Source organism: Entelurus aequoreus, linkage group LG11 (genome assembly GCF_033978785.1).
Source record: "Entelurus aequoreus isolate RoL-2023_Sb linkage group LG11, RoL_Eaeq_v1.1, whole genome shotgun sequence".
Lineage (NCBI taxonomy): Eukaryota > Metazoa > Chordata > Actinopteri > Syngnathiformes > Syngnathidae > Entelurus > Entelurus aequoreus.
Window position 1 is genome coordinate 11854484 of NC_084741.1, and position 12673 is coordinate 11867156.

Consider the following 12673-nt stretch of genomic DNA (forward strand, 5'->3'; position numbering starts at 1 on the left):
TTGTGATAAAATATTGCAATATTGCAAAAACAGAAAGAATATGAGAAATTGTTCCCAATTTTATAAGAAAAAAGTCGACACATTGTGAATTTTACCCAATAACAGTCGCATTTTTACAAGAAAAGCTCAAAATTTGGACAGTTTTTTTGAAAAGAGTCGTAATTTTACTCGACAAAAGTCACAATTTTATAAGAAAACGTAAAAATGTCGGCAATATTATAATAATAATCGGAATTTTACTCTGCAAAATGATGACAAAAGTCATCATTTTACTCCAAAAATGTCACTATTTTACAAGAACAACAAAAAAATTGGCAATACTGTGATAAAAGTCAGAATTTGATATGACAAATGTCACCATTTTGCATTGAAGTCATAATTTTACATTTAAAAAGTTATAATTTTACGAGAAAATATTGCAATATTGCAAAAACAGAAAGAATATGAGAAATTGTTCCCAATTTTATAAGAAAAAAGCCGACACATTGTGAATTTTACCCAATAACAGTCGCAATTTTACAAGAAAAGCTCAAAATGTGGACATTTTTTTTGAAAATAGTCGTATTTTTACTCAACAAAAGTCACAATTTTATAAGAAAACTTAAAAATGTTGGCATTATTATAATAATAATCGGAACAAAATGATGACAAAAGTCATCATTCTACTCCAAAAATGTCACTATTTTACAAGAACAACAAAAAAATTGGCAACATTGTGATAAAAGTCAGAATTTTATATGACAAATGTCATCACTTTGCATTAAAAAGTCATAATTTTACATAAAAAAGTCACAACCTTGTGATAAAATATTGCAATATTGCAAAAACAGAAAGAATATGAGAAATTGTTCCCAATTTTATAAGAAAAAAGTCGACACATTGTGAATTTTACCCAATAACAGTCGCATTTTTACAAGAAAAGCTCAAAATTTGGACAGTTTTTTTGAAAAGAGTCGTAATTTTACTCGACAAAAGTCACAATTTTATAAGAAAACGTAAAAATGTCGGCAATATTATAATAATAATCGGAATTTTACTCTGCAAAATGATGACAAAAGTCATCATTTTACTCCAAAAATGTCACTATTTTACAAGAACAACAAAAAAATTGGCAATACTGTGATAAAAGTCAGAATTTGATATGACAAATGTCACCATTTTGCATTGAAGTCATAATTTTACATTTAAAAAGTTATAATTTTACGAGAAAATATTGCAATATTGCAAAAACAGAAAGAATATGAGAAATTGTTCCCAATTTTATAAGAAAAAAGCCGACACATTGTGAATTTTACCCAATAACAGTCGCAATTTTACAAGAAAAGCTCAAAATGTGGACATTTTTTTTGAAAATAGTCGTATTTTTACTCAACAAAAGTCACAATTTTATAAGAAAACTTAAAAATTTTGGCATTATTATAATAATAATCGGAACAAAATGATGACAAAAGTCATCATTTTACTCCAAAAATTTCACTATTTTACAAGAACAAAAAAAAAAATGGCACTATTGTGATAAAAGTCAGAATTTTATATGAAAAATGTCATCACTTTGCATTAAAAAGTCATAATTTGACATTAAAAAAAATCGTAACTTTACGAGAAAATATTGCAATATTGCAAAAACAGAAAGAATATGAGAAATTGTTCCCAATTTTATAAGAAAAAAGTCGACACATTGTAAATTTTACCCAATAACAGTCGCAATTTTACAAGAAAAGCTCAAAATGTGGACAATTTTTTTGAAAATAGTCGTAATTTTTACTCAACAAAAGTCACAATTTTATAAGGAAACTTAAAAATTTTGGCATTATTATAATAATAATCGGAACAAAATGATGACAAAAGTCATCATTTTACTCCAAAAATTTCACTATTTTACAAGAACAAAAAAAAAAATTGGCACTATTGTGATAAAAGTCAGAATTTTATATGACAAATGTCATCACTTTGCATTAAAAAGTCATAATTTGACATTAAAAAAAATCGTAACTTTACGAGAAAATATTGCAATATTGCAAAAACAGAAAGAATATGAGAAATTGTTCCCAATTTTATAAGAAAAAAGTCGACACATTGTGAATTTTACTCAATAACAGTCGCAATTGTACAAGAAAAGCTCAAAATGTGGACAATTTTTTTGAAAAGAGTCGTATTTTTACTCAACAAAAGTCACAATTTTATAAGAAAACTTAAAAATTTTGGCATTATTATAATAATAATCGGAACAAAATGATGACAAAAGTCATCATTTTACTCCAAAAATGTCACTATTTTACAAGAACAAAAAAAAAAATTGGCACTATTGTGATAAAAGTCAGAATTTTATATGACAAATGTCATCACTTTGCATTAAAAAGTCATAATTTGACATTAAAAAAAGTCGTAACTTTACGAGAAAATATTGCAATATTGCAAAAACAGAAAGAATATGAGAAATTGTTCCCAATTTTATAAGAAAAAAGTCGACACATTGTGAATTTTACCCAATAACAGTCGCAATTTTACAAGAAAAGCTCAAAATTTGGACAATTTTTTTGAAAAGAGTCTTAATTTTACTCGACAAAAGTCACAATTTTATAAGAAAACTTAAAAATGTTGGCAATATTATAATAATAATCGGAATTTTACTCTGCAAAATGATGACAAAAGTCATAATTTTACTCCCAAAATGTCACTATTTTACAAGAACAACAAAAAAATTGGCAATATTGTGATAAAAGTCAGAATTTTATATGACAAATGTCATCACTTTGCATTAAAAAGTCATAATTTTATGAGAAAATATTGCAATATTCCAGAAACAGAAAGAATATGAGAAATTGTTCCCAATTTTATAAGAAAAAAGTCGCCACATTGTGAATTTTACCCAATGAACAGTCGCAATTTTACAAGAAAAGCTCAAAATGTGGAATTTTTTTGTGAAAAGAGTCGTAATTTTACTCAACAAAAGTCACAATTTTATAAGAAAACTTAAAAATGTTGGCATTATTATAATAATAATCGGAACAAAATGATGACAAAAGTCATCATTCTACTCCAAAAATGTCACTATTTTACAAGAACAACAAAAAAATTGGCAACATTGTGATAAAAGTCAGAATTTTATATGACAAATGTCATCACTTTGCATTAAAAAGTCATAATTTTACATAAAAAAGTCACAACCTTGTGATAAAATATTGCAATATTGCAAAAACAGAAAGAATATGAGAAATTGTTCCCAATTTTATAAGAAAAAAGTCGACACATTGTGAATTTTACCCAATAACAGTCGCATTTTTACAAGAAAAGCTCAAAATTTGGACAGTTTTTTTGAAAAGAGTCGTAATTTTACTCGACAAAAGTCACAATTTTATAAGAAAACGTAAAAATGTCGGCAATATTATAATAATAATCGGAATTTTACTCTGCAAAATGATGACAAAAGTCATCATTTTACTCCAAAAATGTCACTATTTTACAAGAACAACAAAAAAATTGGCAATACTGTGATAAAAGTCAGAATTTGATATGACAAATGTCACCATTTTGCATTGAAGTCATAATTTTACATTTAAAAAGTTATAATTTTACGAGAAAATATTGCAATATTGCAAAAACAGAAAGAATATGAGAAATTGTTCCCAATTTTATAAGAAAAAAGCCGACACATTGTGAATTTTACCCAATAACAGTCGCAATTTTACAAGAAAAGCTCAAAATGTGGACATTTTTTTTGAAAATAGTCGTATTTTTACTCAACAAAAGTCACAATTTTATAAGAAAACTTAAAAATTTTGGCATTATTATAATAATAATCGGAACAAAATGATGACAAAAGTCATCATTTTACTCCAAAAATTTCACTATTTTACAAGAACAAAAAAAAAAAATGGCACTATTGTGATAAAAGTCAGAATTTTATATGAAAAATGTCATCACTTTGCATTAAAAAGTCATAATTTGACATTAAAAAAAATCGTAACTTTACGAGAAAATATTGCAATATTGCAAAAACAGAAAGAATATGAGAAATTGTTCCCAATTTTATAAGAAAAAAGTCGACACATTGTAAATTTTACCCAATAACAGTCGCAATTTTACAAGAAAAGCTCAAAATGTGGACAATTTTTTTGAAAATAGTCGTAATTTTTACTCAACAAAAGTCACAATTTTATAAGGAAACTTAAAAATTTTGGCATTATTATAATAATAATCGGAACAAAATGATGACAAAAGTCATCATTTTACTCCAAAAATTTCACTATTTTACAAGAACAAAAAAAAAAATTGGCACTATTGTGATAAAAGTCAGAATTTTATATGACAAATGTCATCACTTTGCATTAAAAAGTCATAATTTGACATTAAAAAAAATCGTAACTTTACGAGAAAATATTGCAATATTGCAAAAACAGAAAGAATATGAGAAATTGTTCCCAATTTTATAAGAAAAAAGTCGACACATTGTGAATTTTACTCAATAACAGTCGCAATTGTACAGGAAAAGCTCAAAATTTGGACAATTTTTTTTAAAAGAGTCGTAATTTTACTCGACAAAAGTCACAATTTTATAAGAAAACTTAAAAATGTTGGCAATATTATAATAATAATCGGAACAAAATGATGACAAAAGTCATCATTCTACTCCAAAAATGTCACTATTTTACAAAAACAACAAAAAAATTGGCGATATTGTGATAAGTCAGAATTTTATATGACAAATGTCATCACTTTGCATTAAAAAGTCATAATTTTACGTAAAAAAGTCGTAACTTTACGAGAAAATATTGCAATATTGCAAAAACAGAAAGAATATGAGGAATTGTTCCCAATTTTATAAGAAAAAAGTCGACACATTGTGAATTTTACCCAATAACAGTCGCAATTTTACAAGAAAAGCTCAAAATGTGGACAATTTTTTTGAAAAGTCGTATTTTTACTCAACAAAAGTCACAATTTTATAAGAAAACTTAAAAATTTTGGCATTATTATAATAATAATCGGAACAAAATGACAAAAGTCATCATTCTACTCCAAAAATGTCACTATTTTACAAGAACAACAAAAAACTTGGCAATATTGTGATAAGTCAGAATTTTATATGACAAATGTCATCACTTTGCATTAAAAAGTCATAATTTTACGTAAAAAAGTCGTAACTTTACGAGAAAATATTGCAATATTGCAAAAACAGAAAGAATATGAGGAATTGTTCCCAATTTTATAAGAAAAAAGTCGACACATTGTGAATTTTACTCAATAACAGTCGCAATTGTACAAGAAAAGCTCAAAATTTGGACAATTTTTTTGAAAAGAGTCGTAATTTTACTCGACAAAAGTCACAATTTTATAAGAAAACTTAAAAATGTTGGCAATATTATAATAATAATCGGAACAAAATGATGACAAAAGTCATCATTCTACTCAAAAAATGTCACTATTTTACAAAAACAACAAAAAAATTGGCGATATTGTGATAAGTCAGAATTTTATATGACAAATGTCATCACTTTGCATTAAAAAGTCATAATTTTACGTAAAAAAGTCGTAACTTTACGAGAAAATATTGCAATATTGCAAAAACAGAAAGAATATGAGGAATTGTTCCCAATTTTATAAGAAAAAAGTCGACACATTGTGAATTTTACCCAATAACAGTCGCAATTTTACAAGAAAAGCTCAAAATGTGGACAATTTTTTTGAAAAGAGTCGTATTTTTACTCAACAAAAGTCACAATTTTATAAGAAAACTTAAAAATTTTGGCATTATTATAATAATAATCGGAACAAAATGATGACAAAAGTCATCATTCTACTCCAAAAATGTCACTATTTTACAAGAACAACAAAAAACTTGGCAATATTGTGATAAGTCAGAATTTTATATGACAAATGTCATCACTTTGCATTAAAAAGTCATAATTTTACGTAAAAAAGTCGTAACTTTACGAGAAAATATTGCAATATTGCAAAAACAGAAAGAATATGAGGAATTGTTCCCAATTTTATAAGAAAAAAGTCGACACATTGTGAATTTTACTCAATAACAGTCGCAATTGTACAAGAAAAGCTCAAAATTTGGACAATTTTTTTGAAAAGAGTCGTAATTTTACTCGACAAAAGTCACAATTTTATAAGAAAACTTAAAAATGTTGGCAATATTATAATAATAATCGGAACAAAATGATGACAAAAGTCATCATTCTACTCAAAAAATGTCACTATTTTACAAAAACAACAAAAAATTTCGCGATATTGTGATAAGTCAGAATTTTATATGACAAATGTCATCACTTTGCATTAAAAAGTCATAATTTTACATTAAAAAAAGTCGTAACTTTACGAGAAAATATTGCAATATTGCAAAAACAGAAAGAATATGAGAAATTGTTCCCAATTTTATAAGAAAAAAGTCGCCACATTGTGAATTTTACCCAATAACAGTCGCAATTTTACAAGAAAAGCTCAAAATTTGGACATTTTTTTTTAAAAGAGTCGTAATTTTACTCGACAAAAGTCACAATTTTATAAGAAAACTTAAACATTTTGGCAATATTATAATAATAATCGGAACAAAATGATGACAAAAGTCATCATTTTACTCCAAAAAATGTCACTATTTTACAAGAACAAAAAAAAAATTGGCAACATTGTGATAAAAGTCAGAATTTTATATGACAAATGTCACCATTTTGCATTAAAAAGTCATAATTTTACATTAAAAAAAAGTCATCATTTTAAATTTAAAAAAGTCATAATTTTACGAGAAAATATTGCAATATTCCAGAAACAGAAATAATATGAGACATGGTTCACAATTTTATAAGAAAAAAGTCGACACATTGTGAGAAAAAGATTGCTTTTAGTGAATTTTTTTGTTGTTGTTGAATTTTTTGGTTGTAATTAGTTTTTAATCTTATCAAGTTATTACAGTATGTCTCTATATACATATTTACTTCATTTTTGTAAATTAATTTTGGCCAAAGGGGGCGCATTTCAATTTCTTACACACACTTCTTATTTCATATGTTGGCCAGAGGGGGAGCACTTTTAAAAGCAACACACAGTCAATTTGAAAAATCCCTCCTTTTTGGGACCACCCTCATTTTGATAGATGTCACCACCAGGGGGTGCAAACCAGATCTCTATTTGTTGTTTTCTGTCACGTGCTTAAGGCCGATGACAAAGGAGTCAGGGACCACAGGTGACAAAGGAGTCAGGGACCACAGATGACAAAGGAGTCAGGGACCACAGATGACAAAGGAGTCAGGGACCACAGATGACAAAGGAGTCAGGGACCACAGATGACAAAGGAGTCTGGGACCACAGATGACAAAGGAGTCAGGGACCACAGGTGACAAAGGAGTCAGGGACCACAGATGACAAAGGAGTCAGGGACCACAGGTGACAAAGGAGTCAGGGACCACAGGTGACAAAGGAGTCAGGAACCACAGGTGACAAAGGAGTCAGGGACCACAGATGACAAAGGAGTCAGGGACCACAGATGACAAAGGAGTCAGGGACCACAGATGACAAAGGAGTCAGGGACCACAGATGACAAAGGAGTCAGGGACCACAGATGACAAAGGAGTCAGGAACCACAGGTGACAAAGGAGTCAGGGACCACAGATGACAAAGGAGTCAGGAACCACAGGTGACAAAGGAGTCAGGGACCACAGATGACAAAGGAGTCAGGGACCACAGGTGACAAAGGAGTCAGGGACCACAGGTGACAAAGGAGTCAGGAACCACAGGTGACAAAGGAGTCAGGGACCACAGATGACAAAGGAGTCAGGGACCACAGATGACAAAGGAGTCAGGGACCACAGGTGACAAAGGAGTCAGGGACCACAGATGACAAAGGAGTCAGGAACCACAGGTGACAAAGGAGTCAGGGACCACAGATGACAAAGGAGTCAGGAACCACAGGTGACAAAGGAGTCAGGGACCACAGGTGACAAAGGAGTCAGGGACCACAGATGACAAAGGAGTCAGGGACCACAGATGACAAAGGAGTCAGGGACCACAGATGACAAAGGAGTCAGGGACCACAGGTGACAAAGGAGTCAGGGACCACAGGTGACAAAGGAGTCAGGGACCACAGATGACAAAGGAGTCAGGGACCACAGGTGACAAAGGAGTCAGGGACCACAGATGACAAAGGAGTCAGGGACCACGGATGACAAAGGAGTCAGGGACCACAGATGACAAAGGAGTCAGGGACCACAGATGACAAAGGAGTCAGGGACCACAGATGACAAAGGAGTCAGGGACCACAGATGACAAAGGAGTCAGGGACCACAGATGACAAAGGAGTCAGGGACCACAGATGACAAAGGAGTCAGGGACCACAGATGACAAAGGAGTCAGGGACCACAGGTGACAAAGGAGTCAGGGACCACAGATGACAAAGGAGTCAGGGACCACAGATGGCCCCTGTGCCGCACTTTGGGCAACCCAGCTGTAGAAGCTAACTGTTAATGTCCACTATAGTCTTAGTAGCGTAGTGTATTTGTTCATCCTATATGGTTGTCTTACGTCAGCACAGGAAGTGGTCAAATCAGCTGTTCACCTGGCGGGGATGAATAGGGAAGTCCTTCTTTAGCTGCCATCTTGTTTTATCATATATTGCTGCCTTTGCACCTGTCAATGTTGACTTTTGTATGCACATTAAATCAACAAAAAGAGCCTGACTTTGGAGCAATGTTCACGGACTCTAGTATTTGGCTCTCTATTAGATGCAATGTTATTGGGACCATGATTTATGTCATCACTTGTTCACACCTCCTCATATGGAAGATACTTTTCCTTCCTTTCCACACACACACACACAATGCGTCCAGAGGAAGGCGGGGCCTCACCTGAGCGTGTAGGAGCTGAAGGGTGCGTTGGGGTAGATGTAGTGATGCAGCCACCACTGCACCGTCATGTTCCAGTAGCGCAGGCCGTGTCGCACCTTCACACAGAAGTCCGTGTTGTAGCAGTCGATGTTCTGGATGGTTTTAAAGTCGTACTTCTCTTCGGACGCGTTGGAGCTGAAAGGAGAAGGCGTACGTACATGTTTGTACTAGGGTTGTACGGTATACCGGTACTAGTACAGTACCGCGATACTAATGAGTCATATTCTGTGCTATACCGCCTCTAAAAAGTACCGGTCCCCCGCACCCCCAGTCGTCGTCACGTCATGACATTGCTGGTTTTAGGAGCAGAGGAGCATGTTCGGCAGCGCACACACACAGAGTACTTACAAGCAGACACAGTGTGTAGACAGAAAAGGGAGAATGGCAGTGTTTTAGCTACTTCTAAATCACAACAAACAAAGCACGTTTTTTAACAAGTACCATTATCACCGTAGGACGAGGAATAGCTAAACATGCTTCACTACACACCGTAGGAGGATACAATAGCTCACCGGCGTCACAATGTAAACAAACGCCATGGGTGGATCTACACCTGACATACACTGTAATGATACCAAGTACAGGAGCGTATCTAGTCGATACTACTATGATTACATCGATATTTTTTTTAAGCATCACAAAATCTTTTTTTGTTTTTAGAAAAATTGATATTAAGTTTATAAACTCAGGATATACGTCCCACTTCTAAGATAGCACCAAGTGATAAAATGCGCAGTTTTGAGGTGTAAACGAATAAAATTAGCTGAACAGCTAGGATAAAATGCTAATATAAGAGACAAGCTAGGATAAAATGTTAGCATGCTAGTATAAGTGACGTTAGCATACTTCCAAGATGGCGCCAAGTATTACAAAACACAATTTTTAGGTTAAAACCTACAAAGTTAGCTAAAAATATAGCAATAAACGTTAGCATGATGACATAGGACAAGTTGACGTCGTTTTAAATTATGTGTGGGGCTTGGACATTTTTTTTATGATATCCACAAATTTGAGTGAACAGGTGGGTTATGTGGGACTATTAGGGCTGTGATTTTTAGGTTTAAGTTTACGTTTAAAAGGTTCAAACAAACAAAATGAGTTAAGCTAGCATGAAACATTAGCATGTTAGCATTAGCATGTTAGAGTATGACAAGTTAGCTTACTTCTCAGAAAATGCTAAGTAATAAAATGCGCTGTTTTTAGGTGTAAACGTAAAAAATTAGCTGAACAGCTAGGATAAAATGCTGATATAAGAGACAAGCTAGGATAAAACGTTAGCATGCTAATATAAGAGACGTTAGCATACTTCCAAGATGGCGCCAAGTACTACAAAACACGATTTTTAGGTTAAAACCTACAAAGTTAGCTAAAAATATAGCAATAAACTTTAGCATGATGACATAAGACAAGTTAGCTTACTTCTCAGAAAACGCCAAGTAATAAAATGCGCTGTTTTTAAGTTTAAACGTACAAACAAAATTAGCTGAACAGCTAGGATAAAATGCTAATATAAGAGACGAGCTAGGATCAAAATGTTAGCATGCTAATATAAGTGACGTTAGCATACTTCCAAGATGGCGCCAAATATTACAAAACACAATTTTTAGGTTAAAACCTACAAAGTTAGCTTAAAATATAGCAATAAACGTTAGCATGATGACATAGGACAAGTTGACATCATTTTAAATTATGTGTGGGGCTTGGACATTTTTTTAAATAATTGTTTTTAAAATATCCACAAATTTGAGCGAACAGGTGGTTATGTGGGACCATAGGGCTGTGATTTTTAGGTTTAGGTTTACGTTTTTAGGTTTAAACAAACAAAATGAGTTAAGCTAGCACGAAACATCAGCATGTTAGCATGTTAGAGTATGACAAGTTAGCTTACTTCTTAAGATAGTGCCAAGTAATAAAATGCGCTGTTTTTAGGTGTAGACAAACTAAATTAGTTAAGCTAGCACGAAACATTAGCATGTTAGCGTTAGCATGTTAGAGTATGACAAGTTAGCTTACTTCTAAGGTAGCGCCAAGTAATGAAATGCACAGTTTTTAAACGTACAAACTTAGCTGAACAGCTAGGCTAAAATGCTAGCATAAGAGAGGAGCTAGGCTAAAATGCTACAATAAGAGAGGAGCTAGGCTAAAATGCTAACATAAGAGAGGAGCTAGGCTAAAATGCTAACTTAAGAGAGGAGCTAGGCTAAAATGCTAGCATAAGAGAGGAGCTAGGCTAAAATGCTAACATAAGAGAGGAGCTAGGCTAAAATGCTAACATAAGAGAGGAGCTAGGCTAAAATGCTAACATAAGAGAGGAGCTAGGCTAAAAGGTAAGCATCATCACCTGTAGCAGACAGCTAGGCTACAAGGTTAGCATCATCACCTGTAGCAGACAGTTAGGCTACAAGGTTAGCATCATCACCTGTAGCAGATAGTTAGGCTACAAGGTTAGCATCATCACCTGTAGAAGACAGCTAGATTACAAGGTTAGCATCATCACCTGTAGCAGACAGCAAGGCTACAAGGTTAGCATCATGACCTGTAGCAGACAGCTAGGCTACAAGGTTAGCATCATGACCTGTAGCAGACAACTAGGCTACAAGGTTAGCATCATCACCTGTAGCAGACAGCTAGGCTACAAGGCTAGCATCATGACCTGTAGCAGACAGCTAGGCTACAAGGTTAGCATCATCACCTGTAGCAGACAGCTAGGCTACAAGGTTAGCATCATCACCTGTAGCAGACAGCTAGGTTACAAGGTTAGCATCATCACCTGTAGCAGACAGCTAGGCTACAAGGTTAGCATCCTCACCTGTAGCAGACAGCTAGGCTACAAGGTTAGCATCCTCACCTGTAGCAGACAGTGGGCCCCCCGCCAGGTTTGCAGTGAGCTCCTTCAGGGTAGCAGCCTAGTCCAGCACTGATGCATCCAGCCTCTGCACTGCACCAGGCAGCATAGAAGCGCATCCTGAACATGAAGAACACTGCCACCATGTAGAAGAGCCTGAGGGGGGAAAGGGACAAACTGATCACTAATACCGAGGTCACGTCGCCTGACTTTTCATTTGTCATGTAGCAGTCCTACTGTGATTTATGTTGTATTACTTCTCCACTAATTCCTCCCAAGAACACACGACCAGGTCCGTTGTGAAGGCGCTGATCACTAATATAGCCGATCACGAATATAGCTGATCACTAATATAGTTGATCACTAATATAGCTGGTCACAAATATAGCTGATCACTAATATAGTTGATCACGAATATAGCTGATCACTAATATAGCCGATCACGAATATAGCCGATCACTAATATAGCCGATCACTAATATAGCCGATCACGAATATAGCCGATCACTAATATAGCCGATCACTAATATAGTTGATCACTAATATAGTTGATCACTAATATAGCCGATCACTAATATAGCCGATCACTAATATAGCTGATCACGAATATAGCCGATCACTAATATAGCCGATCACTAATATAGCCGATCACTAATATAGCCGATTACTAATATAGCTGATCACTAATATAGTGATCACTAATATAGCTGATCACTAATATAGCTGATCACGAATATAGCTGATCACAAATATAGCTGATCATGAATATAGCTGATCACTAATATAGCCGATCACTAATATAGCCGATCACTAATATAGCCGATCACTAATATAGCCGATCACTAATATAGCCGATCACTAATATAGCTGATCATGAATATAGATGATCACTAATATAGCTGATCACTAATATAGCTGATCACAAATATAGCAGATCACTAAT

The 12673-nt window shown here is 33.6% G+C and overlaps 1 protein-coding gene across 2 annotated transcripts in view; it reads right to left on the minus strand.

The window, feature by feature from the left end:
- The window catches only part of mboat7 (membrane bound O-acyltransferase domain containing 7), a 29034-nt gene that overhangs the window by 4696 nt on the left and 11665 nt on the right, over positions 1-12673 (minus strand). For both annotated transcript variants that reach the window (XM_062062496.1, XM_062062494.1), the window contains exons 7-8: positions 11734-11886; positions 8847-9020 (exon numbers count right to left, since the gene is read on the minus strand). In XM_062062496.1, coding sequence (XP_061918480.1) covers positions 8847-9020; positions 11734-11886 — 327 coding nt within the window. The remainder of the gene's footprint in view (positions 1-8846; positions 9021-11733; positions 11887-12673) is intronic.